This window comes from Pelobates fuscus, chromosome 3 (assembly GCF_036172605.1).
Source record: "Pelobates fuscus isolate aPelFus1 chromosome 3, aPelFus1.pri, whole genome shotgun sequence".
Taxonomy (NCBI): Eukaryota; Metazoa; Chordata; class Amphibia; order Anura; family Pelobatidae; genus Pelobates; species Pelobates fuscus.
This window is the reverse complement of record NC_086319.1, coordinates 359,223,364-359,243,106: the sequence shown is the minus strand read 5'-3', so window position 1 is coordinate 359,243,106 and position 19,743 is coordinate 359,223,364. Positions and strand designations below refer to the sequence as shown.

The window sequence follows — 19,743 nt, the reverse complement described above, 5'->3', positions numbered from 1 at the left end:
ATGCACCTTGTGTCGGGAGACTGGCCACTTTCGCCAGCAGTCTGCGACCCTATCTCGTTAGGTCTCAAACCCAGACATAGGTGAAGACAAAGAAATCACCCCAGGGCCAGAAGATTGTGTTAAGCTTCCCAGGTGTTGACTCGTAGTCCAGGATCATTATCCACAGTGATATTCGCCTTAAAAGCTTGTTGCTAGCTCAAGCCCTGGAGGGCTTCATGAATGTGTACATGTTGGGTGCCAGGCCATAAATATAAAAGTTTATAGTAAAATCATCTAGTAATCAGCAATTTATTGTTAATCTTGGTAATTTATTGATACCGGAGAAACTGACGGAAGCCAAGCACAGAGAGATGGACACAGGTTTCTTCAGGAAGGAAGAGATTCTTTATTGGATCACCGATCGGGACTCAGAGGGACTAGCGTCACCAAAATACAGCAAATTCTGAGCCCCGGACAATAGTGCAGGCTCCTTATATAGGCACATAACTCCTCCCATATTAAGCTCCACCCGCACATTCTCTTGACCAATCAACACAAATAAGAATTAACTTCCTGCTTGACCGCATGGCTTGTCCAGCACAATGGAGGAGGGGGAATACTACATCCTGTATTCTTGCACATGCTCCGTACACTACTGATCGTATCTTGCCTCGTGCAACCAACTGATCGATACGTCAGCATATGCACGTACACATGCCACGTGGTAATCTCGGCCTACTAAATTTATTTTTACCGAGATTCCACCACATTCCCCCCTTTGATGCCTCTTGATATTTCACAATTACTTGAGGCATCACTTAACCTTGGTTTGCATACACCACAAGTTACCTTGAACCAGACCAGACTTATCTTATGATGTGAATCTTCAACACTCATCTTCCTGCATTGGTTCTCCCTGATCTAGAGCCTTATACTTATAAATCGCCATTATCTGTGCAGCAGCCTTCCTCTCTCTGCTATATTTTCTATCAGGCTTTGCACAGACCTAACTACTAAGGGTATAAGACACGGCAGGAGTAGACACAACATTAAAATCAGTAGGACTCCACCTACCACTGCCTTAAGCCCTCCAAACCACTCATACCAGCTACCAAACCAACTACTTGGATTATACCCTTTCCATACCTGAGTAGGCACATGCGCTAGTTTAACCATATGGCTAGTAAGCTCAGCTATTGCTTGCCCTTCGTCATCTATTTGAAGACAGCAATTGCTCAGGTTAAACTTCCCACATACACCTCCCTCTACTGCCAAAAGGTAATCCAAGGCTAATCTATTTTGGTAGACTGCTGTCCTCATCCTGGTGTTATGCTTCGCTAGAAGATTGAGCGCTTGTGATGTTTCGTTAGTAATAATCTCAACCACCGCCTGTAATCTTATAATGCGGTTGAGCATATAAATAGGGGTTCTATAACCAAAGGTACCATCTTCTGCCCACGTGGCTGGCCCATAATAATCTATGATACGCTGGGGAGGCCATTCATTATCTTCCCAGGTGCCTATCTCTATGGGTCCCCTTTTCTTCCTATGATTCACATCATACACTTTAACACCTAAAGTCTCACCTGTTTCAATCGGTAACAAGAAGAAGGATGGTTTGAGCATACCCAACACACATGCCCCTTCCCAGTCCTGTGGCAACTCCGAATAGGCTTTCTTACCACAGATCCAGTACAAATTTGCTGGGGCTCTCCAGGTAGATGTGATGGATAAATCAAACCACACATCCTTTAAATTGGCGTATCTAGCAAACGGGTTAGATGGTTCTGAGACATTTGAAGCCGACCACCAAGTTGTATTCTTTGTATCATCATCATAAGCTTTTTGCCCTAGACAAGTTAATTCTCCTACAGAAGTATTATACATTATTCCTTTCCTTGCTATGCAAACATAACCTATGATGGAGGTCTTTAATCTCCACTCAGATTTACCTCTAACACTCATATGATAATCGGCTTGTGTAGATATTAGTTGGTCAACTGCCTCAGAACCGGACATTACCTCCTTTGCTTCCCAAGGCCATTGGTCTCCCATGTTAGTACCTCCACACACATAGCAGTTGGTAACATTAAGACTACCGGCAATACTTTCAGCTAAATCAATGAACAGGTTTTTAGCATTATGGGGGATCTTATTATCTATACTCATCTCTTCATAAAAGGAATGGTATACTTGATGAGTTTGGGAGGATACCGTATCAGTCTCTATCCCTATAAACAATACTGTCCCAGGATCTAAACCCGTCCCGTATATTTGAAACCCAAATAAATTGCCATATTTGTCTAAAAACTTATCGGGGTTATTTATAAGTATATGGATAGGATTACATTCCATAGACTTACAATATGGGCTAGTCGGCAACTTAGTCACTATCATGTCTTTGTCTACTGTCTGTCCCCAAGTCGCCCACCCCACACAAGACCAATATGGGCAAAAGTTATAGTCTTTATTTGGGCATCTAGGACTCACATATTTATTTTTACTACTGGGACAAATATATTTATCATTAGACCCATACGTCCTCTCCCATCTAAGATCCCCACATACATTCCACGGCTTTCTACCACTCGATATCGCTTTACACGCATCAAATAGCAGAACACCCGAAGAATGTACGGATTCTAGCACCGTCTTATTAATTAGGGTCCCCTGAGGATCTCCATTCCTGAGAGTCAACCAAATTGTACGAGGTTGATACTCCGGACTGAAGCACTTAGGTTCTCCTACTCCTAAATGGCACACACTATAATCTATATTTAGGTATCTACATCTCGATACATCTCCTTTACACTCGTATTGTGAATGCCAAATTAGGGTTTGGGAAATATGGTTACCTGTTCTCGTAGTCTTAATGCATACCTCACAGCTAGGAGTGTCGGTACCTCTACCTTCCTGAATATAAAAACACATATAAATAAACACTATCAAAAACACATCTTTCGCCGTCATCCTCAGTCTTCGTCCGTGCGAAGGCACCTCAGCTTCCAGGATGTAAGGGCTGCAGGGAATGGAGTTCTGCTCGTCTTCACAGGAGTCCCTTCGAGACTTTCCCTGGCTTATAAACTATACGTCGGTGGGCGGACAGGCTTTATTATGGCCTTCTCACTCACGCACCAAATCCCAAAAATAATAAAATTTGTAATCCACAATAGTTCCTCGTTACTCCGACTGAGTAGTGCGTTTTAACCGGATCTTGCAGGGATTCTCTGGATCTGCTGTAACTTGCCAAGAATCGACTGCTGCTGGTTTAACCCTGGAGTGATGTATCCACGGAGTCACTTCGGCTACTTTTATCGCTGTAGGGGTAGACAAAAGAACAACATAAGGACCTCTCCACTTGGGCCCTAACGGTACATTATTCCACTCTTTAATCCACACTTGATCTCCTGGATGATAACTATGAACAGGGGGATAAATATTCACAGGTAATCTATCTTGTACCCATTTCTGTACCTCCTCCATAGTCTTACCCAACTCTACAACCTGCTGCCGGGTAATTCCTTCTCCCAACTGACTCAAGTCCCCCCTTAAGTTACCAAGTACGGGAGGTGGTCGCCCATACATGATTTCAAAAGGAGAGAGGCCCATCCTTCTGGTAGGGGTACTGCGGATTCGCAATAGAGCTATGGGTAAGAGAACGTTCCACTTAAGTTGGGTTTCCTGACACATTTTAGCCAACTGGTTCTTAATAGTTCTATTCATTCTCTCTACCTTACCAGAGCTCTGGGGTCTATATGCTCCACTTTATACCAAGCATATGAGTCAGTTGTTGTAGGCACTGATGAACAAAAGCTGGACCATTGTCCGATCCTATAGAACAGGGTAGTCCATATCGGGGTATTATTTCTCGTAGCAGGAATCTTACAACTTCTCCTGCTTTCTCTGTACGAGTAGGACATGCTTCTACCCAGCCTGAATAGGTGCACACAATTACCAGCAGGTAACGATGTCCACCCGATTTAGGCATCACTGTAAAGTCTATTTGTAGATCGGACATGGGGAGTCCCCCCATAAACTGGACTCCTGGTAGCTTTACTGGTCCTTGTCTTGCATTATTTTTAGCACACGTTACACATCTTCGTTCAATGGCCTGAGTCAAGTTGGACAATCTTGGTATGTAGAAATGTTTTCTGAGAGATTCTTCGGTACTGTCTCTCCCAGAATGTGTCCCGTTATGATAATTTTGGACAATTTCTACCGCTAGCGATGCTGGTATGACTATTCTCCCATCTTCTAGCTGATACCACTTGTTCTCCAAATACTTTCCTGGTTCAGTCTTTAACCACTCCTCTTCTTGAGCTGTATAAACTGGAGTCCATTGGGACAGTGGAGTTGGTATAAGAGCAGCTATATGCCCCACATACTCCTGTCTTCCTGATTCAGCAGCACGCTTAGCTGCACTATCTGCCATCCGATTTCCCTTGGTTACATCACCATCTCCTCTCAGATGCGCTCGACAATGTATGATACCGACTTCTTTCGGCTCCCACACTGCTTCCAATAGTTGTAGGATTTCAGCTGCGTATTTGATTTCTTTGCCTTCTGAATTCAGTAGTCCTCTTTCTTTATACAAAGCTCCGTGGGCATGAGTGGTTAAAAACGCATATTTGGAGTCCGTATAGATGTTTACTCTTAAACCTTCAGCCAATTGTAACGCTCGTGTCAGTGCTATCAATTCTGCCTTTTGTGCTGATGTTCCTTTCGCCAGTGGCCGAGCTTCTATCACCTTGTCTATTGTTGTTACTGCATATCCTGCATAGCGGATCCCTTCTTTCACATAACTACTGCCGTCGGTATAATATTGAACATCGGGGTTCTGGATGGGAAAATCACGAAGATCTGGTCTACTTGAGAATACTTCATCCATTACTTCCAAACAATCATGTTGACTTTCAGTAGGTTGTGGCAAAAGGGTAGCTGGATTTAAGGTGTTTACAGTCTCTAAATGCACTCTTGGGTTTTCACACAACATTGCTTGATACTTGGTCATACGGCTGTTACTAAACCAATGATTTCCTTTGTAATCCAACAACGTCTGTACCGCATGTGGGACTCGTACATAAAGTTCTTGACCCAGAGTGAGTTTATCGGCTTCAGCTACTAGCAGGGCGGCTGCAGCTACGGCTCTTAGACAAGGTGGAAGTCTGCTGGCCACTGCATCCAATTGCTTAGACATGTAGGCAACAGGTCTTTGCCATGATCCCAAGTACTGTGTCAATACTCCCACAGCCATTCTTCTTTGCTCGTGTACATACAGGTAGAATGGTCGTGTGTGATCAGGTAGACCTAATGCTGGGGCACTCATCAAAGCCTTCTTCACATCTTCAAATGCCGTTTGCTGTTCTTGGGTCCATAAGAAGGGGTCGTGCTCTGTACCTTTTATAGCTGCGTACAGAGGTTTTGCCAGTATCGCGTAGCTGGGAATCCATATCCTACAGAAGCCTGCTGCCCCCAAGAATTCTCGCACTTGTCTTCTATTCTTGGGTATTGGTATTTGGCAGACAGCTTCTTTTCTCTCTGGCCCCATAATTCTTTGACCTTCAGAGATATGGAATCCCAGATATTTGACAGTTGGCAAACACAACTGAGCCTTCTTTCTAGACACCTTGTATCCTGCCTTCCAGAGAATGTGTAGTAGATCGTGCGTTGCTTGCTGACAGATTTCTTTTGTAACTGCTGCTATCAACAAGTCATCTACATATTGTAACAATACACACTCTCCTGGGATGGACTCGAAATCCAATAGATCTTGGCTTAGAGCTGAACCAAATAGGGTAGGTGAATTTTTAAACCCTTGGGGCAGTCTTGTCCAGGTCATTTGGCGTTTTGAGCCCGTTACAGCGTTCTCCCATTGGAAAGCGAAAATACATTGACTTTCTGCGGCAATTCGGAGGCAAAAGAAGGCATCTTTGAGGTCTAAGACTGTAAAGTAAGTAGCCCCGCCCGGAATTAAAGCAAGCAGGTTATATGGATTGGGTACAACTGGATGTATACTAACAACCGCATCATTGACTGCTCTCAAGTCCTGCACAGGTCGATACTCATCTGTACCGGGCTTTTGAACAGGCAGCAATGGGGTGTTCCAGGGGGAAGTACAGAATTTTAGGATACCATACCATATGAACTTATCCAGATAGGATTGGATGTTCTTCTTAGCCTTCTGCGGGATATGGTATTGTCTTAGGCTCACTGGATAAACCCCAAGTTTTAGTTAAATTTTTATAGGTGGAATATTGCGGGCCAGTCCTGGTGGGTTGTTCTCTGCCCAAACTCCTGGTATGTTAAATAATGTCTCATCACTCCTAGGGTTTTGGCTAGTCAACACTGTATAAAGTCGCCACTCTTCTTCCTTTGGTACGGATAATGTCATGATACCTGAAGGTCCATTAAACTTTAAGGATGTTGTTCCATTTGGTAGGAACGTAATCTGCGCTTGTAATTTTGATAGCATATCACGTCCCAGCAATTGGACTGGACATTCAGGCATATAAAGGAATTGATGTTTTACTACGTGGCCTCCCAATGTACAGAGTCGACTTTTAAGAACCGGTTTTTCAGCACTTCTTCCAGTTGCTCCTATCACAGTAATAGTCCTTCCAGATGGAGGAGCAACTAGATTAGTCACCACTGAATGTTCAGCACCAGTGTCGATCATGAACGCACTCCTTTTTCCCCCTATTGATACATCGACCATAGGCTCCGCTCGACCAAGGGGGATGGAGCCCGGTCGGTATCAATAGTCCTCCATGACCGTGTCAGCCAATCCCACAAAGTCCCTACCTTCTCTATCGCGGGACCTTTGCGCTGCTGGAATGTACCTGTCTTCCCTAACACTTCCTCTGTTCCCATTACTCCCTCTATTACCATTACTCCCTCCGGGGCCTCCTCTACCTCTCGCTCTGCCTCTAAAATTTCCGTAGCCTGCCCTGGGTAGGTCTCTCTCGTACTGCTCTCTTTGCGGACATTCATTCCTCCAATGCCCTTCTTCCTTGCAATACGCGCATTGATTCCTACTCAAAGGCTCCCTACTCCATCTACTATCGCCTCTATCTGGGCCCCGTCTATCTACGCCTGCGATCGCTACCGCTAGCATATCAGCCTTTCTACGCATCTTGCGCTCTTCCTCTTTCTTACTTTCTGTTTCCCTATTCATATAAACCTTATTCGCTACCTCCATTAGTTGGGTGATGGACATACCTGCAAACCCTTCTAACTTTTGTAGCTTGCGCTTAATATCTCCGTAAGCTTGGCTGACAAAGGCGGAGTTCACCATTCGGGAATTATCTGCGTCTTCCGGATTAAAGGGGGTATACAAGCGGTATGCCTCCAATAATCGGTCATAAAAGACACTGGGCGCTTCATCACTTTTCTGAATCACCTCAACTGTCTTCGACATGTTAATGGCTTTCTTTCCTCCGGCTTTCATGCCAGCAATTATAGCGTCTCTATAGGCTCTGAGTTGAACCATATCAGCACCATTTACATTCCAATCGGGATCGGTGTTGGGATAATGTGTTGCGGCCCATGCTGATGGATTGGCTTGGTTTAAAGTACGGGCTTTATCCTCTAATGCTTTAATGGCCGCTTGATTAATTCTTGTCCTTTCCTCATTGTTGAATAAAGTCATTAATAACTGCTGGCAATCAGCCCATGTCGGGTTATGTGTCTGTACTATTGAGGTGAACAGATCAGTCATAGCTTGTGGTTTCTCAGTATACGAGGAATTGTGGGTCTTCCAATTTAAAAGATCGGTTGTCGTGAATGGGACATATACAAAGACTGGGTCAGCATGTGCCATTTGGCCTGCGGCATCGATATAGGCTGACCCGGGATTCAGACGAAGAGGCATCTGATAGTGTTTTAATTGTTGGGCACCGGTCAACTGTCGGGTCTGTATGGGGCTACGTGGAGGGGCGTCAGTCATAGATTCCAGTCGGGGAGAAATAGGGTATGGGGATGTGGGAGCTTGGTTTTGGGAAAAGGTTGTAAATAAAACACTTCGAGCCGAGCTAGATGAAGCTTGACCGGAAGTCTGAAGTGGCGCCAAATCAGGATATTCGTTTTTAATGGGGGTTGGTTCTGATTCCGGAAGGGGAGATTTAGTACGAGGGGGGTGGATCCTGTACTGGAGGAGGAAGCGGAAGTGGATGGGGGTAATGAGGGGAGGGTTGCAGGACTTCCTGCATTTGCGTCACTTCCTCTTAACGGAAAGTAAGGGGGCGGCAAAGGGATCTCGGACTCAGGGGGCGTGTCCAAAATGGGCCTAACACCAGTCCTAGTGGACGAACAAGTCCTAGCTACCATGAGGCAACACTGCTCCTCGTGGCATGTCTGGAGCCATTTTGGCGAGTCATTTACGGCCTGTCTCCAACAATCAATATAAGGAAACTGGCCGTAAAGTTCAGGCCTACCCGATACAGCCACGTGTAAGCGCTGTACCAGAGTTGGATCCAAACTGCCACGTGGCGGCCATGCCGCAACCAAAGTAGGCCACTCCCTAGTACACAAAGTGACCAAACGTACAGGAGACATTTTAACCCCAAAATCACAAGTTTTGAATCCCTTTTTAAAATTCTTCACCATACAACCTAAGGGATCCGGAATCGTTGACTGCGACGCACCCATACTTAACAATGGAACGTCGTCGACAACGAATACTATACACGCGTACTATTCAACAGTCACACCCGTTTCCTCTGGCAACAGCACCACGTGGTACGGTTACCAAGTGAAACGTACACAATAACAATAAACACTCAGGGAATTCCCGTACACACACAGCTGTTACACCAGTCACTATATAATCAATATTATGCCCTTTGGCGAAACTATACAGTCACCCACGCTATAATTCTCTATATATGAATTACCCGTCTATAACACACCCCAGTAACATCGTCTTTTACAAATAGCGGTTACAGTACGGTTAGCATAGGTCAAAGCACAAGTTAAGGTCACAATACAATTATTAGTGGTTATGGTGTTAAACATGCAATGGACGACAATGATTAGTACTTATATACAGTGTCAGTAAATATACAGGGTTATGGTACCGTGCACTATGATACAGCAACACACTATTAACACTCTCGCTAGACGGCTGAGCTCGCGCTATCTAACAAGATATACACTTTACTAAGCAATCTTTATCACATTTACAATTCCCAACTAAACTATTGGCCAGTACCTTGAATGGACTACCTAAAACTATATACACCCGTTTTGGTTAGCCACACTGCCCAATCACCACATATAGCGAGCTAGAGAACCGAATTTACACAGGCGCCTCTTAGTCGCACTATCAAAAGTCTAGTGGGTTCCAAATTTACACGCCTTCCCACTTAGCCCAGATAGGTTGAGAGCTAGCGAACCGAATTTACACAGGCGCCGCTTAGTCTCCCGGTCCCTCCGACCTAGCGAACGTAATATACACCCTAGAACGCTAGTCTAGACAAGACACCGGTGTCCGGCTAGGGCTATTTACACCAGGACCCCGCCTGACTAACAAAATCAAACGGTCTGACTAAAGAGCGTTCGATCGAGCGGTGCGCCTTCGCTCCTTCCCTCCGACAGAGGGGGCAGATACACAGATTCAAAACCCCTTTGGGCCTACCGCACAATCGGTATACCCCTAGTGGGTCCTGCCGTCTAAAACAGCAGTTGTCTTACCTCCTCGTTCCTGAACCTGAGTTCACACTCATCGACGGGGACACCCCAGCACTTAGAGGCCGATGATCTCCTGGACAACAGACCAGTGGCGCCGAGACGAAGGGAGGTCCACGCAGAAGTTCAGGGGTGCAGCCGTAGAGAACGTGGGCAAAGATAGACCGTCTCACGCCTCTGCCTCTCAGCTACCGTTGAACGATGAGCTTCCCGGCCAATGCACCAAATGATACCGGAGAAACTGACGGAAGCCAAGCACAGAGAGATGGACACAGGTTTCTTCAGGAAGGAAGAGATTCTTTATTGGATCACCGATCGGGACTCAGAGGGACTAGCGTCACCAAAATACAGCAAATTCTGAGCCCCGGACAATAGTGCAGGCTCCTTATATAGGCACATAACTCCTCCCATATTAAGCTCCACCCGCACATTCTCTTGACCAATCAACACAAATAAGAATTAACTTCCTGCTTGACCGCATGGCTTGTCCAGCACAATGGAGGAGGGGGAATACTACATCCTGTATTCTTGCACATGCTCCGTACACTACTGATCGTATCTTGCCTCGTGCAACCAACTGATCGATACGTCAGCATATGCACGTACACATGCCACGTGGTAATCTCGGCCTACTAAATTTATTTTTACCGAGATTCCACCACATTATAACACTGTCCTACGTGCCATTCCAAATTCACATCATGACTTATTTATAATAGGGAGAATGGAAGAATAAATATTGGCATTGAGAATAGGCAGGGTTTATGAGAGGAATGGACAAAGGAAGCAAAAAGAATGTATGGGTGAAATCAAAGAAGATATAACAGGTAAGGTTTAAAAAGATAACAGCTACGGACAGAACCTGTCAGCCGACTGAGACAGTCACACATGGCTGGAACTCTGCTGAGCAAACTACTTAGTGAGCCTAATACTCTGCAATAAAGTTCTGAGTTCTATCTCCTGTGGCACACTCGCGGATTTGACGAACTTTTAACCATTCCTAGTGAGCACGGCCTGTGCTAGAGTGCTCTGAGGCCTGCAAACATATCCGAGGCTGGGGAGTCATCCAATCTTCTGCCTGGGTTTTGTTTCACTGCTAGGCCCTAATATTTCTTCCCCACTTCCTTGGACCAGCAGGGCATATCCTGTTCCCCACTTGTACAGTGTTAATGCATACTCTGGGTGACTGGAGGCTGATACAGGCGGTCTAAAAATCGAGGTTCTCTCGATTTTCACAAGGCCTGCTGCACTATATTCTTACTCTTAAACAGCTTCCAGAGTTGATCTTCAGGCTTTTAAACAATTGTGCCCAAGATTCTGGGAGAAACTCAACAAGTGACTTATCACTAGATCTAAAAACCAATACAGGGCTGGCCAGCACGTCTCTTCTGTACAACAGTGTGTGGGCTGGCCTATCCCAAACTGAGAGGAGTTGAGAGTAATTAGATGTACACAATGGGCCTTCCATCACTGTGTTATGCTTTATCCAAAGGAAGAGTTATTAAGGAACACAACTGTAGATAATTTAAAATAAAGACTGTACCTTTAAGAGAATCACCAATTCGATGGAGAAAACAATTTCAGAATGTTCTTGGCAGAAATCCTTGAAATAGCAATATATCCAACCTCCCAACAATAGGTTATTAGTAGAAAGTTGAATTATTAGGTCCAGTTTGTAGCAGATTTAGTAGTTTGCAGAGCAAGGCATTTTTTTAAATTATTTATTTTTATTTTTAGGGAATAAAGTTTAGTCATAACATATCCTTAATGCCATAGAACATAAGAACACATGAGCAGATTATCAACAGGGCACGAAGCATACATGGCTTATAGGAAGATTACACTTTTATGGAGTGGACTAGTCAGTCATAGGGGCTGTCCTTTACTATGTGCTCAGATTTTAAAAGGAGCTAGGCATGGCTTGGTGAAGCATGCGGTAGTATAGACAAGTCATGCTGGAAGTAATGCCTTTGAGGGAGACTACGCTTGGATTAGGATGGTCTATGTCAAGAGGTGTAGTAGCTGGTAATCTTGGAAGTCAGATAATATGTTAGGTCATGTTGTGGCATGTCTAGGGATAGATTAGTTGGTTCTATAGACTCTGGGCAAGGTCGAGTGGTAGTGGTCTGCTATGGTCAGGCTAGGGATTTAAGAGAGTGAGAGTGGCGGTCCGCTTCAGGTAAGGACTATGGGGTGCCTGTTAGTAGGAGGTACACTTATTGTGCCGCCTGCTCACTCCTGTGCTGGATTTTGTAGAGCAAGGTATTTGCAAGCAGATAGTGTAGCAGTAGAAGCAACATGTCTTAGCTGAGCCTGCTCAGCTCCCTCGCGCGCACCGCAGTGATGCCGGAGCCATAAATGACGTCACTTCGGCCCCGGCATCACTAAGAGGCGCGCGAGGGAGCTGAAGATCACTGCTCCCTCGCTGCCCGCACTGTACGACCACATGCCAGTCGCTCAGCTCAGCAGCCCCACTTGACCCCAGGGACTACACGCCAGCAGCTCAGCCCCACTGGACCACAGGGACCACACACCAGCCGCTCAGCCTAGCAGCCCCACTGGACCCCAGGAAAATAGAGACTCTATGCCAGCACTCCCAAAGGTAGGGAGGCTGGGTGAAGTGAAATCATAAAAACAAATTGTGTGTTTGTATGTGTGTTTGTCAGTGAGTGTGTGTGTATGTGTGTTTGTCACTGAGAGTGTATGTGTGTTTGTCAGTGAGTGTGTATTTGTGCTTGTCAGTGAGAGTGTATGTGTGCTTGTCAGTATGTGTGTATGTGTGTTTGTGTTTGTCAGTGAGTATGTGTGTATGTGTGTTTGTCAATGAGTGTGTATGTGTGTTTGTCAGTGAGAATGTATGTATGTTTGTATGTGTGTCTTTTAAAGAGTATGTGTGTGTGCTTGTCAGTGAGAGTGTATGTGTGTCTGTCAAAGAGTATGTGTGTCTGAGTGTGTATCAGTGTGTGTTTCTGTGTGTCAAGGTTTGCGTATATGTCACTGTGTGTATCTGAGTGTGTGTGTGTATGTCAGTATGTGTGTATTGGTGTGTGTGTGTGTGTGTGTGTATTTGCCAGTGTATACCAGTGTGTTTGTATGTGCATATGTGTGTGTGTATGTCAGTGTGTGTGCATCTGAGTGTGTGTCAGTGTGTGTGTGTGTGTTTATGACATTGTGTGTATGTGTCAATGTGTATATCTGAGTGTGTGTATGTTCCAGTGTGTGTATCTGTAAGTGCAAGTGTGTGTATATGTCACTGTGTGTATCTGAGTGTGTATTTGTGAGTCAAGATGTGTGTATTTGTTATTGTGTGCATCTGTGTGTGTATGTGTATCTAAGTGTGTGTATATGTGTGTCAAGGTGTGTGTGTCAGTGTGTATATGTGTGCCACTATGTGCCAGGTTGTGCACCTGTTGGGAACCCCTGTGCTAGAGTAACAGGTTGTAGCAAAATACTTCTTGCAGCTTAGTCTAGATACTTACAAGGAGAAGAGATTATGCAGAGCAGAGTAAATCAATTAATACTTATTCTCCTTAGAAGATTCCAGTAACTCTGAGGATGGTTGTTTAACATTCTTTGTGGGCAGGAGAGAGTAGCAACGTTGTAGGCAAGATCCGGTCGTGAGGGCAGGAGAGAGCAGCAAGGTCAGTATAAAGGGTTCAGTTCAGTTCACAAGTATTCAAATAGGCAAGAGCTCAGTAGGCAAAGTTTTCTCTTGTCAGAGCAAATTGAGTAAGCATTTTACTTTTGGCGCAGCATTCCTATAAACGTCATACACACAGGAGGAGTTCTCGAATTGCGAAACCCGGAAGTAACTCCAAGGGATCAAGGTTCGGTAAAATCGGACACACTGAAGGCCAGCTTCCATACTCACCTCTGCTTGCCTAAACTGTTCCCTGTGTCTGCTTTAGTTTATTTATATGATTTGTTATCTTACTATACATGCCTATATGATGTGTTTACTGCACATCATTTTTAATGAGCAGTGGTCTCTTTACTATTGTTTGACTAACAAATATGTTTTTTTACTTTTATTTTATCGTTTGGCACTAGACTCTCACTTTACCACCACAACTTATTACCATGCGCTCATCCCACTTATGTTTGTTTTAAAGTTGGCCTATAGGCCATTCAACTAACCAAGTCAAAACCACTGTATTTAATTTGTACCTGGTTTATTGCATAAAGCACGAGCCTAACCTAGTTTGGCATTATATACTCAGCTCACTCTAGATCAGGTTCCTTCTCTCAAGTTAAAAAAAAAATGTTTTATTTAAGGTTATCTTAATGCTTGGTGATAGACTCCTACTCTACCATCATGGCTGGGTACAGTGAAACATAGAAACATAGACTATAATAGTAGATAAGAACCATTCAGCCCATCTAGTCTGACCAATTTTCTAAATACTCTCATTAGTCCCTGGCCTTATAGCTAGGACAGCCTTATGCCTATCCCACGATTGCTTAAACTCCTTTACTGTGTTAACCTCTACCACTTCTGCTGGAAGGCTATTCCATGCATCCACTACCCTCTCAGTAAAGTAATACTTCCTGATATTATTTTCAACCTTTGCCCCTCTAACTTAAGACTATGTCCTCTTGTTGTGGTAGTTTTTCTTCTTTTAAATAGTATGCTCAGATCATTCTGTTAGCTCTCGAATTAGCATATAGATTGCTCAACGTACTCACTCCCTGCTTTATTCGCACATATGGGGCATCTTGACATTATCTACTCGGATCACTCTGATCACTCATAAGATAGTATATTGGTACTGACTAACTTGTCACATTATTGATCTCTCGTGTTATACAATAAAAAAAACTGCACCAATATAAGTGTTGTACTGTTGATAAAGCTTGACTTTTCGAAAAGAAGGTAGTTCCAACACATGTCTGGACTAGACATCGGGCAAACTGAGCAAATGCCGATGGGCTGAAGCCTACAGGGAAAATAAAAAAGTCTTCCCTGACGGCCCATTCAGAGCGGGCGCTAGTTACGCTTCTCATATTCAAGGCAAGTGGGGAGATCAGCCTGATCAGGTAAGACCATGGAGGATGCGAACTGTACTTCAGCCAGGTGCCTACTATTCCTCCATGGCAACGCTCGTACACAGATCAGTGCCAGAGCACGCAAGGAGAGGGATTTCATCCTGCACCTATATACCAAACACAACCAAACACACACTGTACATTCCTGACACGCACACATAACATCCCTGACCAGAGCCGGACTGGGAAGAAAATTCATCCCGGGCATTTTTTTATTACAGCGGCCCACCGAAAAGGGGGCGGGGCCAGATAGGGTGTGTTTTGTCATGACCAAAAAATGCCCTGTATTTGTTCTGCACAGCGCAAGCAAATTTAATAACATGCTTGCACTGTGTTTGCTTGAAATTTGTCTCTGGTGTCTTCATAGATGGGATACCAGGAGACAAAAATGCCAGCAAAAAATACTGTGCATTGTGTGTGTGAGAAGGTGCAGTGTGTGTGAGGGGTGTAGTGTGTGTGTGTGTGTGTGTGTGTGAGGGTGCTGTAAGTGTCAGGAATGCAGTGTGTGTGTGTGTGAGGGTGCTGTGAGTGTCAGGAATGCAGTGTGTGTGTGAATGAGGGTGCTGTGAGAGTCAGGGGTGCAGTGTGTGTGTGTGTGTGTGTGAGTGAGGGGGCTGTGAGTGCCAGGGGTGCATTGTGTGTGTGTGTGTGTGTGTGTGTGAGTGAGAGTGCTGGTGTGTGAATATGTTTGGAGGGCTTGTGTGTTGGGAACAGATTATTATCAATATATATTAATTTAAAAAAATATACAAGCATTGATTGTATCCCCCCTCCTTTCTTACCTTTAGCCTGGGAGGGGTGACCGTGCTGCCATCCCTGGTGGTGCTAGTGGTAAGTGATAGAGCTCCTCCAGGTTCCTCCCCTGGCTGTCTTCCTCCCCAGCTGGTGGCTACTTCAAACTGCATGTGGGTCAGTGATGGAGATCTTTGATAGATATGCTGGTCTGTTGTTACGGGTTCCTTTCTGTTTCCCACTATGATTTGGTAATTGGTATTGGATTTAAGTTGTCACAGTAAGTTTAATGTACTGTGCATTTGGACTAATCCTGAATAATAATAATAATTAAAAAAAATGCTGTGTGTGTTAGTTCCATCTGGAGCTGTGTGTCCTGGTTTGTTATTCAGGGATTCCAGTAGCAGGGTCTTTGGATCTGTTGGGTGGCTGCTTGGTCCCTGGATTCTGAGACAAGCTAGAAAGAGCTAGAGCCACAAGTTTTGTTTGTAAAGACAGTAGCTGGTTACAGTGCAGGCAGAGGTGTGGATACTTGACTGGAAAAGGTGCTGAAGTGGCAAAGGCAGAGGGAGCGATACCTGCCTGGAAGGCTGCAACCTGGTCCAGGGGGGAAGAAGTTCTCAGTAACCCCAGTAAAGATTTGGCAACTTAGTCTAAATCGTTCCAGGGTCCCTGAAAACAGCTAGAGTGCAGACTGGGTGAAGGTACTCTGTCAGAGTATGGGAGCTCTGTCACATTTGGTGGCAGCGTTGGGATGGCTTCCTAGCTATTAGGAAAACATCCAAGACACCACTGGTACTCCTGCATATCTTCTGTTACTCAGGAAGATGGATACAGAATCCTAGTCTGAGGAGGAGTTTAAGAGAAAAGTGTCAGAGGGTTTGGCTTTCATCAGAGGTGATGCAACTGATCAGGGAGGATGTGCTTACAGAGATGGACCAAGAGGAGGAGTCTAAGAGAAAAGTGTCAGAGGGTTTGGCTTTCATCAGAGCCAATCTATCAGCAAAGGTGATACAACTGATCAGGGAGGATGTTCTTACAGAGATGGACCAAGAGACGCCAGCCAGGCACGAACTGTGGTAGATGGCAGAGTGTAGTCTAGATGCCAAACCTCAAATTTCCAACAGTGACTACAAGAAGCTTGGTCCCAGTATGATGGCCCTGTCTCTGCAGCTGGTGAAGTACACTGGAGGGATGTGATCCTCTGGAACAATGTCCTTGAGGAGGGTCGGGTTCCCCAGAGAGAATCCCTTCCAACCATTATGCAGGAATTTGGGGTCATGATGATTTGCGGATGCCTTTTCTGGGAGAGCACCCCCTGTCCAGATGTTCAAATTAGAGGAGTTGGTCTAGTAGGAATTGTAGCTGGATGATGCTTACTGGGCCTTATGACAATATGCAGTCCAGCAGTACCCATGGCTTGCAAATGATAACCCACCAGGGTTAGGATTCTTACAGATTGCAAGTCAGCCAGGAGATAGAGGTAGCTGACCTTTTTCCCCATCAGCAAAGTTCTGAGTAGTGGTTTAAAATCCCCAACCCCCTGAATTGGGTACCCTGGTCACCCCACTCCCTCTCCAGCAGCAGATTGCAACCCAGTGAGAGAAGCTAGAGGTAGCTGGCCTCCCTCCCCATTGGCAGAGTGCAACCCAGCAAGAGCAGGTAGAGGTAGCTGGCCTCTCTCCCCAGTGGAAGAGTGCACACCAGGGAGAAGAGGTAGTCAACCTCCCTCTCCTGTAGCAGAGTATGAGCCAATTAAGAAGAGGTAGTCAATCTTCCTCCCAAGTGGTAGATTGGGCTACAGGGAGTAGAGGTATTCCCCAGTGGAAGATCACAATGAAGGGAAAGGAAGTGGAGCTAGTTGGCCTCCATTCCCTGCGGCAGATTTCAACCCTGTGAGAAGAGGAAGTTAGCCTCCCTCCCCGGCGACAGATTCCAACCCACCAAGAGGAGTTAAGGTAGCCGGCCTGCCTCCCCAGCAGCAAATCACAACCAAGGGAGCGGAGGGTGTTGGACTCCCTCCCTAGCGGAAGATACAATGAAGGGAACGGAGGATGTGGGCAGTTGGCTTCCCTCCCCAACAGAACAACGGACCAAGACAGGGAAGGACATATAAATGATAAAAGCTTTTATAGCGCATGCGAGGTACCACTATCAAACACCACCAACAGACACACCTCACGACACACAAATTAAACACACAAGAAAAAAAAAGTAAAAGAGGCCTGTTAATGTTGTATGATTGCATGAGTTCATGTTATATGGTTTTTGTTTGATCACAACGTAATGAGTGAAAATGTCAACCTTATAAACTTTCCTCAATAAAACAAAAATTGTCAAAAAAAAAAGCTTTTATAGATGACAACGTTCTTAAAATGCAGATGGTATATTAAATTAATTTTCTTCCTAGACTGCCTTATATTCACTTCTGAATGACAAACAAAGATACTGGATAGGTCTTCAAAAAGATAATGGCACCAATGTGTGGAAGTGGCAGGATGGAACAAAGTTGACCTTTACGTAAGTATGACCTTTAAATCACACCGAACACAATTGTATATATTATTTTCTTCTTATAAATCACATGCATAGTAAGAAATATATAATTTATAAAGTGTGCTCTCTCCTTAGAGAAATTGTTGCACGATAAGAGTAACTGAATAGGAAAATAGGTTGTTTATGGCATGGAATAGAAAATAAATCCCAAAAATTAAGGTTAAGGTTGGAGGCAAGAAAGGAATCTAGAATGAGTGAATGGGAATGCATTCAATCTGATAAAAGGAGAACCCAATGTATGTTGGTAATTAATAACACATATTATCCTGGGAAGCACTGGGTGTCTGTCTTAAGCCTTGGCTTTAGAAAGACACCCAGTGTGTCAAAACATTGCCTTTCTGTGATGACTGAATAAAACACTTTTGCACCAAACTTTTATAGTCTTGTGGGACCAGGACCTTACCCGCAGGACAGGCAGCCAACATTGGCAAATTACATTTTTGTTCCATTCATTTGATTCTACATATTATCCTGGGCTTTTTTAACGAGTTAATATTTTTAGATACACTTTTACAATTATTTCATATTTTACAAATATTTTAATAGCGTAATATTTTGATATTTTTGATAAATTTATAAATTTATATATTTTTAAATTTAATGTATTGTTTTATACCTTAATATTTAGAAAAACATAATTTGAAAAGTTTATCCAAATTTATTTTATCATATTAAATCTAGACCGTTATAAGTCATTTTATTTACTTTAACATGTTTATTTTTATATACTACATTCCAATCAACATTATTATCAATGATATTTCAAGTCTTAAAACCAGATTTGGAAATCTGCCTACTTCACCTTATCCAATCTTTTCTTGCCTTTCCCTCCATTAATAACTTAATGAAGGGCCATATATATAAATTCAAATAACCTGTAATAACACCCATCCTAAAATCACACTACTAAATAAAGTTTACCTTTTTTCAATGTACCATGCTTATTGGAAAGCATTGGCACGGAGATGTGTGACATGATAGATTTGGTCAGTTGGTACATGTAGCGGAGCGCTAGTCCTGACCAGGACTTTTCTTCGCTGGTTTCCTTGGTAACTAGAACTCAGGAAAAAGGAGCTTAAAAGTGAATAGCTCTCCTCCTCCCCAGTAACTGGACGACACATAGTTCTGGCAGTACAACTAAAGTTTATTGAGCCGCATTTGGCTTTTTATGTACAGACCCCCAGCAGGGGGTCTCCATTCAACACAACACAAACCCCTCCCAGGCGTCCCTGTGTCTGGGAGATGATTGAGTCAAAGACCAGTAACTCAGTTATCTCTTAGTTACAGGGAACTGTGACGAAGTGCCCTTCAACCACTTGTGCCTGGAGGGGACTACTGGCTTGCCTCCTGCCTTCCGACTATGGCCCCTGTGCTGATAGCTGTATTTTACCCTGCAGAAAGGTTTATATGTGTATTTCTGCCGGGGCATTAGGGACTTTCAGTATGTGAGTAATGCTACCCCAGATAGCTATGTCATGGAGCCTATTCGTGTAACGAAAGACTATGGAAAAGACTTTGGCTCCATGGCGATTGAACTGTATGTATGTGATTTGAGCGCCATTCGGTAATAATGTGCGCTCAGATCTAAGCTATCTGGGGATATGTTGCATATATATGTTTTATGTAGTAATTGTAACATTGTATAATTTTATGTCTTTTTGCAACCATGTAGTTAATGGAGTCTTGCCTCTGTCCTGGGAGATAATTTGATTACTTCCCAATTATCTCCAGGATAGAGAGGAGGGA

General features: G+C 44.2%; 1 protein-coding gene across 1 annotated transcript in view; it reads left to right on the top strand.

Annotated features, from left to right (window-relative positions):
* Positions 1 to 19,743, top strand: part of LOC134601288 (C-type lectin lectoxin-Phi1-like) — an 82,644-nt gene that overhangs the window by 44,139 nt on the left and 18,762 nt on the right. The window contains exon 5 of the mRNA XM_063445762.1: positions 17,852 to 17,961. Coding sequence (XP_063301832.1) covers positions 17,852 to 17,961 — 110 coding nt within the window. The remainder of the gene's footprint in view (positions 1 to 17,851; positions 17,962 to 19,743) is intronic.